A 20650-nucleotide genomic window follows, 5' to 3' on the forward strand; every position below is an offset into this window, starting at 1 on the left:
CTCTATTGATCTACTCTTCAAAAAATAATTTAATTTAATTTAATTTAATTTTTCATATATATAGCGGACTGAGTAGGAATACTGGCTACGGCATTTGCCTTCGCACGCTAAAAACCAATAGAGTATTCTGACTCAGCGCAATAGCTGTTCTAGGTATTGAATGTGATATCATTATTTTGATTGGTGAGGTCTCAAGTTCGAAAGGTACAGATATATTAGGAACTAGACCGTGGACCTCATGACACCAATTAACCAATATTCGATTCGAAAAAGCCGATCGTGCATGATCGGGGTGGGACAACTGTCTTAGTGGGGACTCAGGATTAATGGGAGCGCTTAACTATTAAATTCACCCTCAGTCGAAAGATAGGGATAGCACTAGCTGGCACATCCCTTCCTTGCATAATATACCTAAATCAAGTTCTTTGGAGGACGTATCTGGTCTGAGCTTTAAAGCTTTGAGAACATCTAACTTAAAATCGATAGTGTAGTTTAGGTTGATATCATGATTGGAACCACGATGGAGCAAGGGGCATGTTCGAAGGCATTGACCACTCTGCAGTGGCTTTTTTCTGCATCTTGTTGCGTCATATATGCATAAAGGTATGAGCTGGATACCTTTTCAGGTATGGAACTCGCGCTACGAGGATAATTCATTCCACGTTTAAGGCTTTGTGGGTTCGATATGAATGCAACATGCACAGATATCTCGGGGCTTTTCTGGGGCAACCTCCAATCGCGGAGGCAATAGTCCAGCTCATGGGGTGCATGACAGCACATATAACTATACATATGATCAGTGCGATCCCGATCCCGATTTGAGAACACGTAGGGGCCGGTAGCTAGAATTTAGATGACAAGCACTCATCTGCATGAGATTGGTGCGCGAGGTTGATCATTTACTGCTCTCTAACTCTTCGGAAGGCCTGGTTCCAAAGCCGGGATACTTACTTGAATTCTTGAGGTTGGTTTTTGAATGTCACGAATTCGGCTACAGCCTTGGGTATTGTTAGCCTCGAATCTGAGTATTGTGGGATATACGCTTGAATATATACAATTTAATACTCTATACCCGCCTACCTTCGTTTTAGGGGGGCTGGAGATAAGATCAAAACTCGAGAAAACGAGGATCGATTATCGGAGGCTAATCTTGTGGGCAAAAATGGAAACTAAAGCTTAAAGCCGCGTAAACCACCAATTCGATTTAGAAGAGTTTGTGAGCCATTTCATTGGAGGTCTAAACCTTGGGCTTGTCCGTGGTACTGTCTCTCACCTATAGATTCAAAGATCCTTGATTTTGTCCGCTGAGTTAATGGCCTTACGAGAGCTGAGCCTATTGAAGGCGTACTCTTTGAGGCTTCTTCTTGCACGAAATTGCACCCGTTTTGCTTCGTAGTTTGCTCTCCAATTTACTCTTGATGGGGGGTTATACCGGTATATTTGACGACCCCCTGCATGTATTGACGTGCTCTGATATACATAATTCAAGAAGAAGCTTTTAATCGAGAGATATGCTAGTGGTAGCTTGTACCTTTTATCCGTGCTAGTCCAGCCAAGCGGGCTATATTGTCATGATTACTAACGAACTTCCCAAACCTAACATGATGAAGAAAACCGAGGTAGGAAGGCAGCTATAGACAAAGAGCTCTTAGCTTAAAATCAATTGATGCAATCGAATCTGAAAAAACAAAGATCATATATAGCTCCTAGCTGATCCGCTGTAAAATATTGGAGATATATTAAGTTAAGTGCCATGTTCGAATTTACGTGAAATCAATACGCACCTGCGACCCTTAACCCGACTACATATTTACCGTACGCGCGTTAAATTTGTAGATCTGAGTTAAGGTGTTATATATGAGTTTAATCGTTGCATGCTGCAGTCATTATGTAATATTTCTACTAGTTCCGGGCCTGCCTAGTATACCGGCTTGCTTACGCGGATTTAGTGAGGTACCTGCTTACCTTCTATGATAGCTATCGGTATATTTCTTTATTTCGCAGCTGGCGTGTTTGAGAGTTATTGAACTGCTGTCTAAGTACTAGTAGTTGTTACACTGTATACATGTATGCGCAGTTGCTAGCATGCCAGCTTTAAACCACCTGTCTAGCTGTTGGCGGTTTGGTAAATAGTTTAGTGCTAGCAATTGTATCAGTATTTGACGTTAATGCAGTTTAGTAACTAGTTGAATAGGTTTGTCGGTGGTTGGGTAGGTGGTTTGAATGGTAATTATCGAAACTCTCCCAGTTGGCGCGGTAGTATTTAATGCGTGTTATCATAAAGCACTTTTAGGGATTTTTGGTAAGTTTATGATACACCCTTGGGCCACACACTTGTAGATTACATAAGTTTGATACAACTTCTCCCTGGAGTCGGGGCACTCTATGGAAGATGCCTTACCTTCAACCTGAATTCAATTTATCAGAAGACCCAAAGCTAAGCTGGAATCCCAGATAAACAATGTTTTCGTTTTGGCTGAGCTCACCGTAATATAACTTGCATCAATTGATCAAGGGAGTTTTACGACCAAACTTCATTTCTTATGGTGTTATTGATACGATACTTATACCCCAAACCCACTTAAAGACTACGCCTGTATACGTACACTTTGAATATCCTTGGGTTACAACATTGTGATGTAACTTTGCTGAATATCCCACAGCCTTGCTTTTGTGCCACAAACGTTATATAGAAGCTTTGTTCTCGTGGAACCGAGTTTCCGTGCTCTGCAAATTAATTGTAGTATCGAGCTTTTGGTTTTGGTTGTCCGTTATGTCGTTTGTTTTATATATTTCTGCAGGGGGGTTATTATTTCCAAGTCTAGGTACGAGACAAGGTTATTATATTGTTAGCCATAAACTAAGTCGATATATAGATGTCCGTACACGAAACAAAGTCTGAGCGACGCAGACATCGTAATATATTGGAGGATCAGAGTATTAATAGGGTACTTGTCACTGTTCTGTGGCATATGAACAGCTACGTGACTACGAGTAACCGGGATACATTGAACTCAACCCCCAAAATACTCAAAACGTAATATGTAGCAGGTCGTTTGAATGTCGCCGAACTATATATCACGATTCACCCACCTTTATTCTTTGGTCAGGAAGTGAGCGCCTGGCTTCTCTGATTACCAAACTACAATGCACACATGAGTAACATGTTTTGTTGGTCAGGAAGTGAGCGCTTGGCTTCTCAGGTACCAAACCAACAGGCGCATGGGAGTAACATGTTTTGTTGGTCAGGCTAAATATAAATGCGTACAAGCTTTAATTTAAATTAATTATATATAGTATTCTATCATGGTTCGGACGCAAAGTTTAACATTTCACATTTAATACAGTGGTATGACTACAATGTGATCATGACTTGTAGTCACTTTATTATACATATATCTACGATCGAAACTATACTCAGAAATTTGTAGACATATATATATACTCCACCTGGTGCATCGCTACCTACCAGTTAGCTGGTCTGAACCAGTTGGCTAAGTTTATCAAATTAACTTCAGGTATATTTATAGATATACCTTGGACTTATCAGTGTCCATCCACCGGTGCACACGCGCGCACATACGCAGACAAATACATACACTGGTAGGGGATTTTTATGGCCCTTTGGGATCCTTTTTAATTTCCAGACGCTTTATTTAGTTAAATAAGACGTCTTCATCACCCTAAAGTAGGCTTGAAACTAAATTTCCGTCCTAGAAAACTAACGATTTCCCTTACTCGGCTTATAGGTATATATCCACCGGAAGGACGTTGCACCGCTGTAGGTGGCAGGAGAAAACGAACCATGAGGACATACATATGCACATCAAATTTCCTTTGGGTAGGTTTTATATCCGTGATAGGGAGCCAAGCTCTACCTTCACCGTCACTACAAGAGCCGTCTTCAGGTTTTTATAAAGATACGGGTAATTTCACCCTTTACAAACGGGTGCTCCCTCCGGATTTCTTTTATGACGGCGGATTCCGAATCATATGCAGTACGTCGAATCGGGTTTTGGCCAACTGGCATGCAATAGTGGCGGGCACTCGCAGTCATACTGTAAGCACAGATGTTAGGCAACGCGTGGAAAGCACCTTTGCCGATATCAATGACTATACAAGAGGGCCAGTGGTACGAAACAGAGTTTTAGCCAATCATTCCCGTTGTAGATTAGACTGCAGATGCGATCCAACATCAGGGGAAATTATTCCCTTTAGCCCTGGAGTGAGGAGCACGAGGCCGGGTTGTAGATCGGAGATAATTGCACGCACTTGCGCTGACATCTACCGTAAGTTTTATTCGAACCATTAATAAAAAGCCCATCCGGTACTACTGTTTATGAAGGGGTCTATCCCGCATGTAAATGTTCTTTGGGATTCCTAGAAACAAACCTAGTCATATCAAACCTTATAATATCTACGATTTGTACGGCTTGGGTCGGATACGTGTATATGGTGATAATATTTCGGTGCTGATAAACTTGCCCTGTTAACATGTTTTATATTTATCTATATCTAGTTTGCGCCTGTTTCAGACAGCTGGGGCAACCACAGCGCGATCCAAATGTACCTCAAGAAGAGTACGACAATGCCATCAACCAAATACCTAGCTTCATTCGCAACCATCCTGCGAATGCAGACTGGGTCTGGGCTGGCACCACTAATTCTCAGGATCCGCAACCAGGTTCAATTGCAGAGATGATAGAATCTGGGCCAATTGAAGACCCACTCGATCAACTTTATGCGGAGGAGCTTGATATGAATAATCCTCAAGCTTTCTGGGAATCGGTTTTATACGCAAACGACCTGCGAGAGGAGAGAGAGCGAAGAAGAGAGGATCCTATATGGGAAAATTTATTCTTATCGGATGGCTGGCCGGGGCCGAACCAGGAGGGTGGCAGCGGAGGCCGTGATGGACTTCTCAGGCGAGACCTCGGTAGAGGTATATATACTGACGAGTCAGACGCCGGCGCCGAGAGTCCGGGTGCTCAATTTAAGTAGAGGAAATAAGGTGGTATACTGGAGAAGGTATCGTGATCTCGGGATCCGCGGCCATGGCGCTATGGCTAGTGTACCTTGAAAGGAGGTAGGCAAGCGAAAAGGGAGGCCAGGCATATATGGCCATTGAAGTTTTAAGGTATCTCACAATTCAGTCCAGAACCTGGAGAATTTAGAAAGGTGCTTAGATCCTGATAGTACTCGGTCTCATGTCCAGGACTTCTCTGATCACACTGAATACCGTGTATGGTGGAGGAGCCTTAAGGCAGTCTATGCTCAAGACCGGGGAATAGCCGCTGTTGCTTTAAAATGCTGTCATATATGGCTCGATAAGATCCTGTGGGGTTTGCACTTGCTTGATTTCACTTTATTTGATGTACGTCTGCACATTTTACCCTTACCTGTGTATTTATTTATTCTTATTTCTATAAGTATCAATTGTTTCATCTCACTTGTCTTCTAGATGCCAATTTTCTCACGCGTATCCCTAAAGTCGGTCGTCATTCACGGATCTATATAGGTGTACGCTAGTAAATACCACCAGCTCTTTGGTATATGTTTATAGTAGAAGGTTTTAGGAACATCGAATGCTACATGCATTCGGAAGCTACTGCATACATGGTACGCTGGCCCTGACTCCAAGATTATATCACATTATAGCCAGGATATAATATGCATTGCTTCCTGGGCTATCTTAAATCTAATAGTCGATGGTAGCAATAATATTAACTGAAAAGCAAAATCTGAAGCGGCATGCAATTCCCCAAGAAAAAACACTTCAGAGGTTAGGGAATGGTAGTGAAGTCCTTTTTTGTTAGCTTTTTGGTGGTGTCCGGTTCGCGAGAGAGAGGGTTATAATTACTAAGTAGATGAAACCGGCCATTAGTTCAGGAGCTCGGGAAATAGGCGCCCTGAATCGAAAATTATGGTATATGTATCTGAGTGGGTAGATGCTATTGTGAATAAGTATCGGGGATATTAGTGTACTAAGCTTAGAGTACTTTGGACATTGTTTGAAAGTCCTGAAAGTTGAAACCATATATATGTCATGCATGAAGTTATAACAAAAAGCCGCAGTTATTTTATAACAAAAGATCATGCGGCTATTGGTTGGAGCATAGAGTTATATATCATGCGTATTTCAGCTAATTCAAATATTCAATTGTAAATTTGCATATTTGGCTTCGCCCGAGATGATACGATTCTATTCGAGGGAACAAGATTCATCTCATGCAACATTTCGTAGCGTCCTAAGATTTTTGGGTACTGATGTTAACCTAGTCTTGAAGTTAAGCCCTCAAAATGCATTACCAACTAACGTAGCTAACCAACCGGCCTATGAATTATAAGCGCTTAAGCATTAAATTTCGAAAAAAATAGCCTAATTTAACTTTTAGTTATAATACAATACTGAATCGGATATATATATAGGTACAATGTGGCCAACAGTAGTAGGAAGGCAAGTTTCTTATTAATGATAGATCGAGAAAGACAAAGCTGCTAATATAGACATTACATAATCTTGTTTTGCAGATTTTTTTTGGCATTGTACGTGTATACTACTGGCGAAAGCTGAAGTCTAAAAGCCTAAGTATATACCTAGGTATTTCAAGATCGATATCGAGTTTTAGCGAGTTGAGAATAGAAATCATTCGCATTCAAGCAGCATAAACCTTCGCCGTGAGAACAAGATGACCCAATGAATTTAATAGTATTTTAAAAGTCTAGATTTATAAGTTCAAGGTTAACCCGGAAAGCGCTGTAAAAGACTGGTCTGGTCTATTAAGCACGGCTCTGAATTTCGCGAACTATAGAAACCGTACTATCACCAGACTACTGTGTCATATCGACCTAGTTTGGCCAAATTAGGATAAATTTCTTTCAACTCCGGTGCTTCCGAGTATTCCGAGTATTCCGATCTCAGTCGATAATGAAAGATTGACTGAAAGACTGAGATGGGTTTGCAAGGTTACCCCCGCCGTTTGAAGCCCCCGCAAAAGCTAGTGTTAGCGGGGCGGGTCGGCAGTAGTTGCTTTTTCGTTTTCTGATATCCCCCATTCTTTTATCCCACGGCACAGTCAACCACTAAGGACATATGCATATCTGAAGCTTAATATCTTGGTTACTTATCCCTCGGCAGCATGCAAATGTGGGGTACAGTCGACGGTGCCTTTGGAATGTGACACGGGCATGCATATCAGCGAATAAACTTGGAGTTTGCATATAGTCATGCATAGGTTTTGCCTGGACACCGGCATGAGTTCTAACCATAATATTTGGCAGTTCTCGATCTGATATGGCACTAAAGATGCCAATTTTGAGATACCACCTGGTATATATATAAAATATGAACGACGGGTCGACGTCGATCGTGATATATCGATCAAATCGTATCCGAATGTCCTCTTTTTTTAAAAAAAAAACATCCAGCATGTTCGAGTTACCCTATCGGCAACTACCAAAAAGATTAGAAATGCAATCGAACGATGAGTTTGAGTGAGAGAAAGCAAAACAGTTCTTTTTAATAAGATATAAGATAGCAGATATAGGACTTGGGAGGCCTCTCCTCGGACTTGAGCGAAATATTATATTCCGTCGTATACGTACCACGTACGAGCGCGTACGAGGGCGAGGTACTAGCTCTCCGGCCCGAAGGAAGTTGAAGATGTGTTGCGGGATGTGTTGTTGCTGCACGAATGATGCCATCTCTGCAACACATTAGTTGCTCCGGATACGGCCAATGAGGGAAATCTCTGGCTGCGAACTCGGCGTCTGATTGGGCAGCCAATAAAAGCTCCCCCCAACTTGGGTACGTAACAAACTTCCTCTTCCAACAATCCATCTTGCATTGACAGACATCGCATCGGACTGTGACAGCATGCCATGGCTGTCGACACTCGTCTGACAGCTTGAATCGCCTCAAAACCACCTGACTGCTCATCGAACATCATGACCTTTACAGAGACTTCATATTTTGCTTTTTCCAAGGCCAACTATAGAGGGAACCCTTAAGTAATAAGGGTGTGGACTGCCCACGCATATCATCGATACTTTATCCAACAACGACGAGCATAGTACACACACGGACATACACATATCTAACCAGACCAAAATACCGGGCCACAGACGCAACACCTGTTCAATTGATGCAGCTGAGAACATACCAACTATCTATCAAACTAAAATCCCCAAGATTTTATTATCGAAGAGCTGTCACGCGTTCTTATTGTCAAACCGGAAAGAATCCTAGGATTCGTTGAATTAAGCTTCTCTTTGCTATATCTACTAGCCGCCCCCATCCAGATCACTATCCTAAATCAAGTTTTCGCCTCAAACGTATCCCATCTAGCTCCTTTGGATGTTTCGGTTCCTCCCTACGACTTCATCTTGTGCTTATCGACTTTCTCTTCGCAATTTTCCTGCACAGCATAGTCATCGGGTACCCGCTCTGTCTTGCATGACGGCTTTTCCCAGATCTCCTCCTACCCGAATCCTTCACCGACAAGCCTTGCACGCGGAGGCCATCAAAACCGCAAAAATAGCCCCTATGCCTGTAGCATCAATCAAAATGCCTTCGACACCAACCTCTCCGCCAGGCCCGGCTCATGTTCGAAAATATGGTGGGTCAATCCCTCAGCTCCTTCTCTGCTCTCTGCCTCCCAATATGTCTTCTCTTGGATCCTACTATGGTTCTATATGTATATCCTTTGGTGCATGCACGCATTGCTTCTCGAAATCGAGACATCGGAATCTATCTCAAAATATGGCGTTAATGCGAGTGCTAATGGTTTGCTTTTTGCTATTATTTCTACAGTTCATGAAACCTCGCAGCCTTCGAACCCGTTCTCGCGGTTTTTAACACAATCTTACTGTATCATTCCAAGCTTTACTTTGGAGTCCGGTGTAACTTTAAAGCAAGCCCCGGTTGCTTACAAGACATTTGGCGAACTCTCTTCATCCGGTGATAATGTTATGGTCGTTTGTCATGCACTCACAGGAGGTGCGGATGTTGGAGATTGGTGGGGGCCACTCGTTGGCCCAGGAAAAGCTCTTGATACCTCAAGATTCTTCATTGTCTGTTTGAATAACCTCGGGAGTCCATACGGCTCTGTTAGTCCGGTTACGACGAATCCGGAGACGGGGGAACCATATGGCCCAGAATTCCCTTTGACTACCATTCGCGATGACGCCAGGATTCATAAGCTAGTGCTTGACGATCTTGGTATCAAACAGGTTGCTGTTGTAATTGGGGGAAGCCTTGGTGGTATGATTGCCCTCGAATGGGCTTATTTCGGAGCAAAATACGTTAAGAATGTCGTAGCTCTAGCGACATCTGCTAGGAATTCTGCGTGGTGTATCAGCTGGGGGGAAGCTCAGAGGCAAAGCATTTATAGTGATCCTGTCTATGGTTAGTTTCTCACCACGCCGATATGCAGCTATATGTATCAGAGGGGGCTAATACTTTTCTACAGACGACGGTTATTACGATCCATTGCATCAGCCAGTTGCTGGTCTTGCTGCGGCTCGCATGAGTGCCCTTTTGACCTATCGCTCTCGCAATTCATATGAATCACGTTTTGGACGAAATGCGCCAGATCCATCTCGAATCACACATCAGAGTGGTGTGAGACAGCCTTCAAGTCCTTCCGAAGAGCATTGGGCGAACCACAACGAAGGTTTTCGGGCGGGAAGGAAGCTTCAATCAGCTCCAGGGTCTCCTGTTTCCTCTAGAGGGTCTAATGGAGAATATAATGGACGGCACAAAAGCCCAATATTCTCTGCGCAGACCTACCTCCGCTACCACGCCGACAAATTCGTCAAACGTTTCGATGCCAATTGTTATATTGCCACATCTAGAAAGATGGACACTCATGATGTGAGCCGTGGAAGGGCTGATAGTATTCCTGAGGCGCTTGCGATGATTGAGCAACCTGCTTTGATCGTTGGGATCGAAAGTGATGGGCTGTTTCCGTTCTCGGAACAACAGGAGTTGGCGGAATATATCCCGAATGCGCAGCTGAGTACAATCTATAGTCCAGAGGGGCACGATGCTTTCTTGATCGAATTTAAAACTGTGAATGAGGCAATTCTTGGGTTTATGAATGAAGTTATGCCGGATATCATGGAGAGGGAGGTAAACGGGGCTGTCAACGGGTCGTCCAATGCTGGTGCTTGCGAGGCTAAAAAGACAAGCTTTTTTGGAGCGGCGGAGGTGGATATTGTTTCTTGGTAAGATGAAATCTGAACGGGTAGAATGGGACTGGTTTTAGATTGGCGTATTGATTCAGCGTTCGATGCTGTACCTGTATTCACTAAAATTCCTCCAGCGAAAATATGTAAAAGCCGAAGAGCGGATTACGCCTAGAAATAACATAAATCTTCGTCCCTGATTCGACTAAACCCACTACACAACAGCTAGCGGTCCTAGAGATTAAACAACACTGATTGGGCATGTGTAATCTTTATACGTATAAATGAACCCGAGACTGGAGACTAGACCAGACTCAGTTTCGACTCAGTTCTCTCGTTAGGATATGTTGGAGAACATATATACAACTTGTTGCATTTTATGCGTTGCACCCCCGTATTGGAATACAGACACATGGGTCTTGGTTAGACCAGGAAACATGCTAAGCGAGGTGCCGAAAACCTCGGTTCATTTAATAATTCCCCAGGTTTGAACATCTTCGCGCCAAACGGAATTCGTGATCATCTAGTCTGGCTTTCCCCCTTGTTTCTCTGAATGGCCCGTTAAAACTCTCCGCCGATACCCTTGAACTATTTTCTATAGACGTCGTAAAGTTATCCCGATTTTATCGGTTGGGCCGGACCGAAGACGGGAAAGCCGAGTTTCGCGATATATATCGTTCCTTCCCTTTTACACACTATTGCATCTCTCCGCATTTCCAAGTTTCGCCTCCGCATTTAGAATTGTGTTCCCTGGGATCAACATACATTTAGATCTTACGTTCCCTTTTTTTGTTCTTTCTTGAGGTTCAATAGATATAGAACCGGAGCCATGTCAAATCCAGCTGTTCCATTCCCGCCAGAAGACGAGCTATACTCCAATGCATGGGCAAAGGATATTTTCAGTAAGTATTCTCTCTTTTAGAGATGGCCGCGTATCGTGAATCCAAACTAACATGGAGTTTCTACAAATTAGAGGACAAAGTGGTTTTCTGCACCGGCGGCGCTGGGACAATCTGCTCTGGCCAAGTTCGAGCATTAGTCAGCCTAGGTGCCAACGCTGCAATCCTCGGCCGGCGCGAAGCCAATACCAAAGCCGTAGCTGCTGAAATCGCCAAAGTTCGACCAGGATCCAAAGTTATAGGCTTCGGCTGCGACGTCCGGGACTATAATGCCCTCGTCTCAACCGTCGAAGCCACAGTCAAGGAACTTGGAAAAATCGACTTTTTGATCTGTGGCGCCGCTGGTAATTTCTTAAGTACTATAGAAGGGTTATCTAGTAATGCCTTCAAAACAGTCATTGATATCGATCTTCTCGGATCTTACAATACCGTTAAAGCATGTCTTCCAGAGTTGAGGAAGACTAAGGGGAGAATCATTTTTGTATCAGCTACGTTTCACTATACTGGTACGGCTTTGCAAGCACATGTCGGAGCTGCTAAGGCTGGCATTGATGCGTTATCTCATACTTTGGCATTGGAACTTGGTCCTGCGGGGATTACGTCCAATATTATTGCACCGGGAGCTATTGCGAATACAGAGGGTATGGAAAGATTGGCACCAAAGAATATGATTCCAGATGATATGAGGAAGAATCCGGCGAAGTTGAATCCTTTGGGGAGGTGGGGAACTGTTAGTGAGGTTGCAGATTCTACGATCTTTTTGTTTAGTGACGCCGGGAGGTATGTTAATGGGATTACTTTGGTTGTTGGTGAGTATTATCCTCCCCGCTTTGTTTGAACTAAATAGAATTGGTTTTGAAATGAGATTTGCTGACTTTTTGGGGGACGTGTAGATGGCGGAAGTTGGAGGAATAGCAATTCTATTGCAAACTTTTTGTATCCTACGATCTTTCAGCCGGGTGCTGAGAATTTCGATTTTATGACGACAAAGGGAGCGAAGAAGCAGAATGGTAGTAAACTCTAAAAGGAGATACATATTGAATCTCAGCAGTCATCATTTGCGTGCGGGTTTTCCATGCGTCCGAATAAACGACGAATCTTCGGTATAGGTCGCATACTGGAGTTCGATGTCGGTCAGGAGTGGTCTCGTTGGTCAAGAGTATGTTCCCTGTTATCTTGTTTCGCTATGTCAATATTATTATAAAGGAGTGTTTCATGAGTAGCATATGTACTATTATTCATATATATTAATATATATATTTTACATACAATATTTTCACATATGGACCCATGGCCCAGTGCTATTGTGCAATGCTAGAAAAGTAGCGCTTTGCCAACGCATTTCGAAGATTTTCAGACCTGGTTAGCTGGGTGAGGTATAGTGTTTATTATACATTCCAGCGAAAAGCCCGTTACCACAAAATTAAATGAATAAATCCAAGTCTTCTAAGATCATGCTATTCTCTTCGAACATGTGTCTGTCGCGGGGATTTAGTACTATCAGGTGGGGTCGCCTGGCAAATAGTTAACCGCACATTGTTAAGTCTGTGGCAACACCATTGGTTTTGTTGGAAATTAGACGGACATGCATGGAAGCTTCGACGCGAAAGCGGAGCCTTCAGTTAGAGAAAGGTTTTCAGAGGAGAGCCCGCATGCGGGTCGGCAAATTCTATACATACGGTGGAGAAATTAGTCCCGAGATCAGGCACAAATAGAAAACATAGAAACTACGATGGATAATAGCCTTATTACGACGTCACCGATTCTAGTATATAGCGTTCTTGAACTGGATATTGATGAGGCATTGAAAAACCATATGTAAAGCCTTCACATTGGTCAACTATCCAGGAAAAACGAAAACAAGTCAAACTATGATTGAGCAGGAGACTTTACTCCAATTTATGATTTGAGAGGAAACATTAGCCGAAAAAAATTGTTCGATTAATTGGTCAAAAAGTCAGTTTAATAGTATAATTACTCCACAATATCATGATGTGAAAGCATTATAAACTCTTTCGACCCTACGCTCCCTAAAATCAAAGGTACGCGAGCTCGCCGTTTGTTTGGACCATGTAATACCTAAGCAGGCTTTGCGGTTCAACATAAGCGCCGAGGTTGGAAAAACCTGAATTTTTTGTTGTGGGTTATTCGCGAATTGAGACACTTACATAGATTTTAGCAGCCTTGCACACCGGGCATAGGAACCGGACCTAAGGACCCGGTGCGCGGACAGGTAGGCTGATAACACGGCATAATGCATAATGCAGCAAGAACTACTTGGCTGCAGCTAGCTGATAGCTGGCCATATGGGGAAGGTAGCTTTGGGTATGATTATGTAGGCTGTGCATGGGAAATGTATACAGAAAGGGATAGGAGATTGTAGCTTCGATACCCGAGCCTCTCAGGCGAGGTGTGGGCCTTGTTCTTGATGTGTGTGTAAATGAGCTCTACCTAGTTGGAGATGAGAGCTCTGGTTATTGAAGTAGTAGTTAGTAGATATCCTGATCAAATCGAAAATTTCATCACTATGGATCTCAATGTCGAAAAACTTTGAGTGCTGGACTAGCAGTCAGTAATCCTGAAATTAGCCCCCATCGGCAGAGTGAAAGGCATAAAGCAGCACAACAAGACGCCAAAAGATACCCACCACACGACCGTGATTGTCCTAAATCATACGCATGTCTGGCGGTAAAGCTGGCTAAGCAGGTACACATGCACTGTATACACGTAGTAACCTAGCACCATAAGCGTGTCAGCTAACCCAAGTACTTCCGAAATTTCCCTGGGCCATGAGTTACGTAGGAACCAATAATAATAAAACCTAAGGAAAGTCAAAGTTAAGGCCCAAGGCCGATTGCTAGACTCCTTAGGAATTGTATGGAAGGATTGGTTAAAGTTTTGGCTGAAGTGTTTTGGAGGCTGTTTAAGTTGGCTCTTGGGTTGCAACGTTGTAGGTACATCTAGCCAAGGTTGGCTCCACATACTACTAATGCTCACAACGTATCATGATGTCGATGCATATGTTTGTGCGTATATGGCTCGAAGGCTTAATGTCCAATGAGTATATCGCGTAACCATAGCAAGAATCCTAGTTTTGTGTAAATGTGGAACGCGAATTGCGCCGCAGCGCTGGTCGGAGCTGTATGATTATATCTTTATATCCTAAGATCCTTAACGGCGAAGCTATAACGCCTAGGTAGACCATAAGGCTGGAGCTTTCAACCTACTAAGTATTTTATCAAACCCATTTTTTTCCTTCCTCACGAAGTCCAGTTTGAGAAAAACAGCCAATATATATAAAAGCCCGGCATCGATTCATCTTGAAGAATGTCACATTAACCTAGACTGTAAACTAAACGTTAAGCGTATTACGAATCTTATCTCAGCCTATTTTACTGAACTGAAAGAGATTGAAATACAATGGCGCTTGCAGTTGATAAAAACTCGAGCCCCCGAAGGTGTCCCTCTGTTGACTCTCTGGCATCCGTCGGGCGTAGCGAGTACCGATTGGCTCTCCCGTCCAAAGTTGTTATAAATGGTTCTGAGACTCAAGTATTCCACCCTGCAGGCCTGAATATGCACTGGCGAGTCCACTAGCGACTGAAACAAAAAACTAATCCCTTGTAACGGTGACATTAGACCCATGCCATTCGTGCGGAATCTCCAAGAAGTATTCAAAGAACTGAGTCCGAAAGCTCGAACTCAAGCTCGGGTAGTGACGAGACAAGCGGTAGTAAAAATACGATAACTCAACAGGGACAACCTCAATTAGGGACGAATATTCCACCCGCACAATCGTTACTTCAGCCTAACGAAAACCAAAAACCTCAAGTTATTTCACCACAAATACCACAAGGCACTGAAATTGATCAAAGCGCATACCTTCCGATCCCAGGTCCCGATATGGGACACCTTACTCCGCAGCAATCAAGGACTGGCCTAGAAACCCAAAGTCAGGCAGTAGAAAGGCCCGAAAGTCTTCACTCAGTAGACCAATGCCAAGGTGAATTTCACACAGGTAGATTTAAACAGGCGGTTTCCGGAGGTCCGAATTCTGGAAGCCCGAAACTCAATGCATGGGACGTCGCCGCATTTATTATCAACAATATGGTCGGCACCGGGATTCTAGTGTATCCGCCTCTAGTTCTGCAAAATACTCAGAGCAAATCGGAAGCAATAGTTTTCTGGTGGGTTGGGTTTGTATACACATTTTTTAGGTATGTCTACGGCTTTTATAAGCCTGCGAACCTTAGATTTACTTCGGTATAGGGTCGGGGCACATCTAATATAATCCGTTCTCACAGTACATACATATACCTTGGACTGGGCAAAGCTTGGTTCTTCAACGGCGGCGAACTTATTTATGTAAGTCCCTAGATACGATCCGATGTCTAGATTGTTATATACAAATTCAAATAGGAAACCATGGAATTAGCACTAACTTACACGCTAGATCGACGAGCTTTCTCGGAAGTTTCGATGGAAGATGCTGCGCATACCAAAAATGCTTCCTTTTGTGATCTACGGATTCTATTTCGTATTTTTATCCAACAGCGAAGCGAATAGCATGCAGTTCGGCCACCAAATCTTAATAGTTTCGGACCCCAATCTCGCAAGACTGTCTGAAAGTAGCAATGCATATCTTAGCCTCCCTCTACAAACCGTTTTTGCCATTGGGGTAGTAACGATATTCTGTCTAATCAATTATCTATCTGTTAAGGCTGGGCGCAGGTTGAACAAAGGATTTGCCTTCCTTAAGGTTGGAGTATTATTTGCGTTGCTCGTTAAAGGAATCATTTCTGCAGTTAAGTTTGGAGCTATGGAGGATTATGGAGAACTTAGGGGACCTCCATTGGCACCCGGTATTAATCAACTGGCTCCTCGTTATCGTCGGGCTTTGGCGTTTCTCTACGTTCTTTTTGCCTATCAGGGATGGGAGAACTCTTCGTTTGTACGAAAATTCCTCTGAGCATTATCATTCTAGCTGGGTAAATATAATAACGTCAGTCAATTTCAGGTTTTAGGAGAAGTGGAAGACTACTACCACTTGAAAACCGGATCTTATCTAGCGATAGGGTTGGTGGGGATATTTTACTGCTTAATTGGAACACTTTTTGTAAGTGTCGTAAAACTCTCTCGCAAGCGGATTAAACGGCCGAGCCCCTCCTAACTTGACCAAGACCCTGGCATATAGATCGGATGTGAACGATTTTCAAAGTGTAGCTAGTGTACGCCTTTCTCTGTTTCAATCCCACTTCCCCTTGATCCACCGAGAACCTCATGTGAAGCTGACAATCGACAAAATTTAAATAGCTTTTCGGAAACAGTGACAGAGTAATCCGGACATGGGCTATTGTTACAGCAATTTCAGCTTGTGGGAATTTGGTTTCAGTCATATATACGGCTGCGCGAGGTATTGAATCTTCCCATGGACATAATCAACGGGAATCAAAAGCTAACAATATTTATCGTAATATTTTAGTCAAGCTTGTGTTCGCGAAGTCGATGATTCTACCGTGGTCGAGACTTTGGACAAGAGTATCCGAGACCCGTAGTACACCCACCGGAGGCGTATTATTACACTGGATATTCTCTTGCATATTAATTTTGGCAGCAACATCAATCAAGAATAGGGATGAACGAATAACTTTGGTCGCCAACATTCGGACATATGGCCACTGTATCCTAATCAGTATGTTCATTTACCATAAAGTCAGAATCTCCACACATTACAGTATTCATTGTGTACTAATGAGATACCACCACTAAAGTTCCTCTAGTGGTTGGATTTTGGTTCCTGCCCAAAATAGTCCAGAGCGAGGATTACGAAAATCGATGCGCTTTCGTCTGTATCAGGCGAAACAGTAATAATAAACTCGCGAAGAGAAGAAATTGGGTCTTATCATTAATCTCAATATTAGGGTCTCTGTCTGCAAATTTATACGCCCTTGTAACTTTTGTTTACTGCAACCCTACTGCTTCCATTCCAGGGTGGGTATTTCTGGTAGTTAACTTTGGTGTATTCGGGTTAGCAATCGGTTACTTCACGATGATCAAGTTTTTTTGGACCGGGAGCTGGCGCTGGCGGGTTAATGGGTATGAAGGGGAATTGAAGGATGCAGAAAAAACAGATCCGATATTTGGCAGAAGAACAATGCTAGAGCTCAAATACCCGGTACGTATTTTAGCCCTACCGACTGAAGGAATCTGCTTCTGCGATCATTGTAGCGGAGAAAATTGAAACTGATAGCGTACTTCGAGTCTAGAATGAATATACAATCACGGCTGCGAATCGATTTTGGGATTGGTTCTTTAGTGGGGAAGCATACAGAAATCCGCATAATTCACCTATTCAATGGATCCTCCAGAAATCTAGCCGGGTTAGCAGATTTATCCTTGAGTTTCCTCAGCGGTTTAGTAAATAATAGCGACAGATTGTCTCGTCGCTAGCTTTCTTAACTAGGAGCGACATCTCAGCTCACGTTGTATGCCATTAGCTGCTCTCTGAAAGCTGTAGGAGAAATTTAATTTGTAACTTTTATATACATCGAGAAATTTATGCGTGGTGCCACATGGTATCAGCGAAATATGCTTCATACTTGAATCAATTACCAAATACATATACAACCATCGCAAATATTACAGGCACTCGCCGATATCGCGATATTAAGCTGAATTATTGTATTTTATCCCCATAATATCTATTGTTTTTCCAGAAAGTTTTATACAAGGGGGGTCAAATCAAACATTGCAGGTATTGTGCATGATCCGTATAGCACAATTTGCAAATTTGGCACTTATTAAAGCTTTGACGCTCAAGCCTTTACTGGCTTCACCGAGTTAAACAGTTTACAAACTTAGGGCTGCTTCTGTAGCGGATCTGGCGCAATAAAATTCATGAATTCAAGCCATGATAAAAATTGAGATCTATAGACGAAGAGTTTACTTCATGGGCGCATTGTCATAGAAAAGCGAATTTCATAGAAAGATTCTGTCGATTCAATGAAAGGGCAATTGTCCTTGATGGTGCATACACTACGACATTATCATACATGCATCATGACCTTGGCTGAGCTGCAAAGTGGCCATAGCCTCGAGACCAAAAAGTGGCAGAAATTCGAAAGCCTTCTGAAAATTCTGGCTCGTGCAGCTCCAAGTGCAGGGATATGCGCCTTTGACGAGATGGTGTGGTATCCCGCTCAGGATATCTTTCCCGCATTTCTACACCAAGTTTTGTAGTATAAAGTATAAAGCACACATTTCAATATGGTACTAACAAAACCAGGATTTGGTAAGTATATTGGAACAATTAGAAGAAGGATTTGAAATCGGGCCCAGTGAGGCTCCAATACGGAGCAAAATAAAATGAAGGCTGAGACACTATTGTTCATCTTCCGATTATCTGTCTTCAATCTCGCAACTTTGATGCGCAGTTTCAAGTCGCAATCGTATCTACCGAGAACCTATCCGGACCTAATCAAAAATGAGTGACGAAATCACCCTCGTACGAACCGCTACCTTTCGGAGAATAATGAAACAAACTGGTTATGTCGAAACCATCATCTACGACTTTCAGTATATCAAAAAAGAAGTTTGGGATAGCTTCTTAGAGCAAGAATTTGGACTTAATACTGCAGATGTCTTCACGGAGGTTAGTGGTGGTGTTATCAAATTTCAAACGCAGTCCGCAAGTCGCCATTCGTTCCTTCATGTAGTTTGCTAACCTTTTTAAACTATGGAACCGGATATAGAAGATACAGAAAGATTACACGAGCGTTCTGGCACCGGAACGAATCTCCAAGGTAAGCTATAGTCAAAACCTTGAGCATCGATGTAATTTGTGTACTTGCTATCTTGCAAATTTTGAGGAATATGAGCTTTGCCTTGCTAATCCTTCCTAATGTTGCATTCATAAAAGCTCCGGATTTCTGTGTTGAGAGAGCAATCTGCGGATCTGCGGGCGCAAGAGAACCAACAAGAAGAAAGAATAATTAAGATGGACCCTGCTTCGAAGCGTGTTAAACGAAGGTATTAGAAAAATATCTTCGACGAGATCAATAGTCGTGTCAAGGATTTTCTTTTTCTTTTTCCTATGTGCGCGCGCGTCGAATTGGCAATAATTGGAGACCCGCAATTCATGTAATGTTTGCCCAAATTGTTAGCCTCGTGCTTATATACCTACGGGATGTCGGGTTTAATTCGTCGAAGCAAGTTGACGCAGGTTGTTTGTAAGGCACCTTTTTTTCCATTCAGGCTTAGAGGTTCTATTCGATAGGCCTTTTTTGGTTTCCTAACCTCCGCAACTACTTGAGATCCAATTCCTTACCACCTTTCTTACACGTATATATATTGTGTCGCTGGATGTAGGTCAGGCCATTGGCAGACTCCTCCTGTAGCCTCCTACTATCGTAATTCAAAACTTACCACAGTATCACGACGCTCGCTGCTCCGTAAACGATACATATATTTATCGATATTAGGGTCCCAATCGAACTGTCGCAGTTTCCACATTATAAGCCTTATCCTCTTAACGCAGAGCCCAATGCGATCACGAAAATTTGCAAATTATAGGCCAATTATTCGTACCTTAAAATGTCGTGGCCGTATTATCTCGAAGAGTCGGCCTCCACGGTCGATTACGTCAAGTATTCTCAGTGCGAGCTCAATGAACAATTATTTGATCGAGAGGCACCCCGTTTGTTCCGACCCCATGGGAGCAATAACAACATCAATATGCGGATTATTGACATCCGATCTAGTTCAGGTAGACGATATCATCCACATATAGGTCTCAACAAATAGAGTACATCAACCGACTAACTTACCGGGCTAGCCATATCAAGAGAATTGATACAAAACGAAAAACAATTGAGGGGCCATTGTATGGTAAGAAAGCAAATATCCCCTCGAGTTTTCAAGTCCTGACCTCAGATCCACGGAGTTTGAGCGCAACCCGGTGATGCTAGGAAGGCAATATGACTTTACGAGCTAACAACCCCAATAGGATATTGCGATGGAGATGGAGACGAGACGAAGGTCTGGCCCACCTGATGATTCGGTTACAAGGATACTGTATGTATATCCTTCCCAACACCAATGGCCTTGCGTTAGAGTATGTTCAAGCCGTATTCATGAGACTGCGATATCACAAGCTGTGTATCCGCTACACATTCATTAGGCAAACTTCAAACAACCGATACTGGAATTTTACACTTTTTTGATGTAACTGAAGCCCCTGCGGAGTTTTTTACCCCATTCACGGCGTTTGGCGACCGGAACAAATACAAAGACGCAGGTTTTGGTTGCTTTTGGTCTAGAGTGAATTGTAGCTGCCTCAATTCTAGGAGCACTACAAAGCTTCGCGATGACAAACTTTCATGCCGAATTCTAGGTGCGTCAATACCTCTAATGTGTATTCTGAACAACAGGAATAGCGTGCATATATATTATTTCGTTGTCAATAAATTTCGCGAGTAATCTAATATGTGATCGTCAAAATTTTAGGTTCTGGATGTACATATATCCTTAGGCACCCCGAACTCCATAGACGGGAAACATCGAAG

At 42.9% G+C, this 20650-nt stretch overlaps 5 protein-coding genes across 5 annotated transcripts; all 5 read left to right on the top strand.

Moving 5' to 3' along the window:
- Positions 1-4494: 4494 nt before the first annotated feature.
- On the top strand, positions 4495-5001 carry AOL_s00078g490 (uncharacterized protein; the record flags this gene model as incomplete). The annotated part of the gene is made up of 1 exon (XM_011123753.1): positions 4495-5001. One exon carries the CDS (start codon positions 4495-4497, stop codon positions 4999-5001), a length of 507 nt encoding a protein of 168 aa, XP_011122055.1.
- Positions 5002-8566: 3565 nt separating this feature from the next.
- On the top strand, positions 8567-10231 carry AOL_s00078g491 (uncharacterized protein; the record flags this gene model as incomplete). The annotated part of the gene is made up of 3 exons (XM_011123754.1): positions 8567-8618; positions 8813-9406; positions 9471-10231. 3 exons carry the CDS (start codon positions 8567-8569, stop codon positions 10229-10231), a joined length of 1407 nt encoding a protein of 468 aa, XP_011122056.1.
- A 786-nt stretch (positions 10232-11017) lies between these two features.
- AOL_s00078g492 (uncharacterized protein) lies at positions 11018-12111 on the top strand (the record flags this gene model as incomplete). The annotated part of the gene is made up of 3 exons (XM_011123755.1): positions 11018-11090; positions 11162-11896; positions 11981-12111. 3 exons carry the CDS (start codon positions 11018-11020, stop codon positions 12109-12111), a joined length of 939 nt encoding a protein of 312 aa, XP_011122057.1.
- Positions 12112-14507: 2396 nt separating this feature from the next.
- Positions 14508-16642, top strand: AOL_s00078g493 (uncharacterized protein; the record flags this gene model as incomplete). The annotated part of the gene is made up of 6 exons (XM_011123756.1): positions 14508-14639; positions 14727-15304; positions 15392-15452; positions 15541-16038; positions 16105-16163; positions 16570-16642. 6 exons carry the CDS (start codon positions 14508-14510, stop codon positions 16640-16642), a joined length of 1401 nt encoding a protein of 466 aa, XP_011122058.1.
- Positions 16643-18570: 1928 nt separating this feature from the next.
- On the top strand, positions 18571-19122 carry AOL_s00078g494 (uncharacterized protein; the record flags this gene model as incomplete). The annotated part of the gene is made up of 3 exons (XM_011123757.1): positions 18571-18738; positions 18839-18889; positions 19006-19122. 3 exons carry the CDS (start codon positions 18571-18573, stop codon positions 19120-19122), a joined length of 336 nt encoding a protein of 111 aa, XP_011122059.1.
- Positions 19123-20650: the final 1528 nt, after the last annotated feature.

The sequence above is a fragment of the Orbilia oligospora genome (genome assembly GCF_000225545.1).
Source record: "Orbilia oligospora ATCC 24927 unplaced genomic scaffold scaffold00078, whole genome shotgun sequence".
NCBI classification, from domain to species: Eukaryota; Fungi; Ascomycota; class Orbiliomycetes; order Orbiliales; family Orbiliaceae; genus Orbilia; species Orbilia oligospora.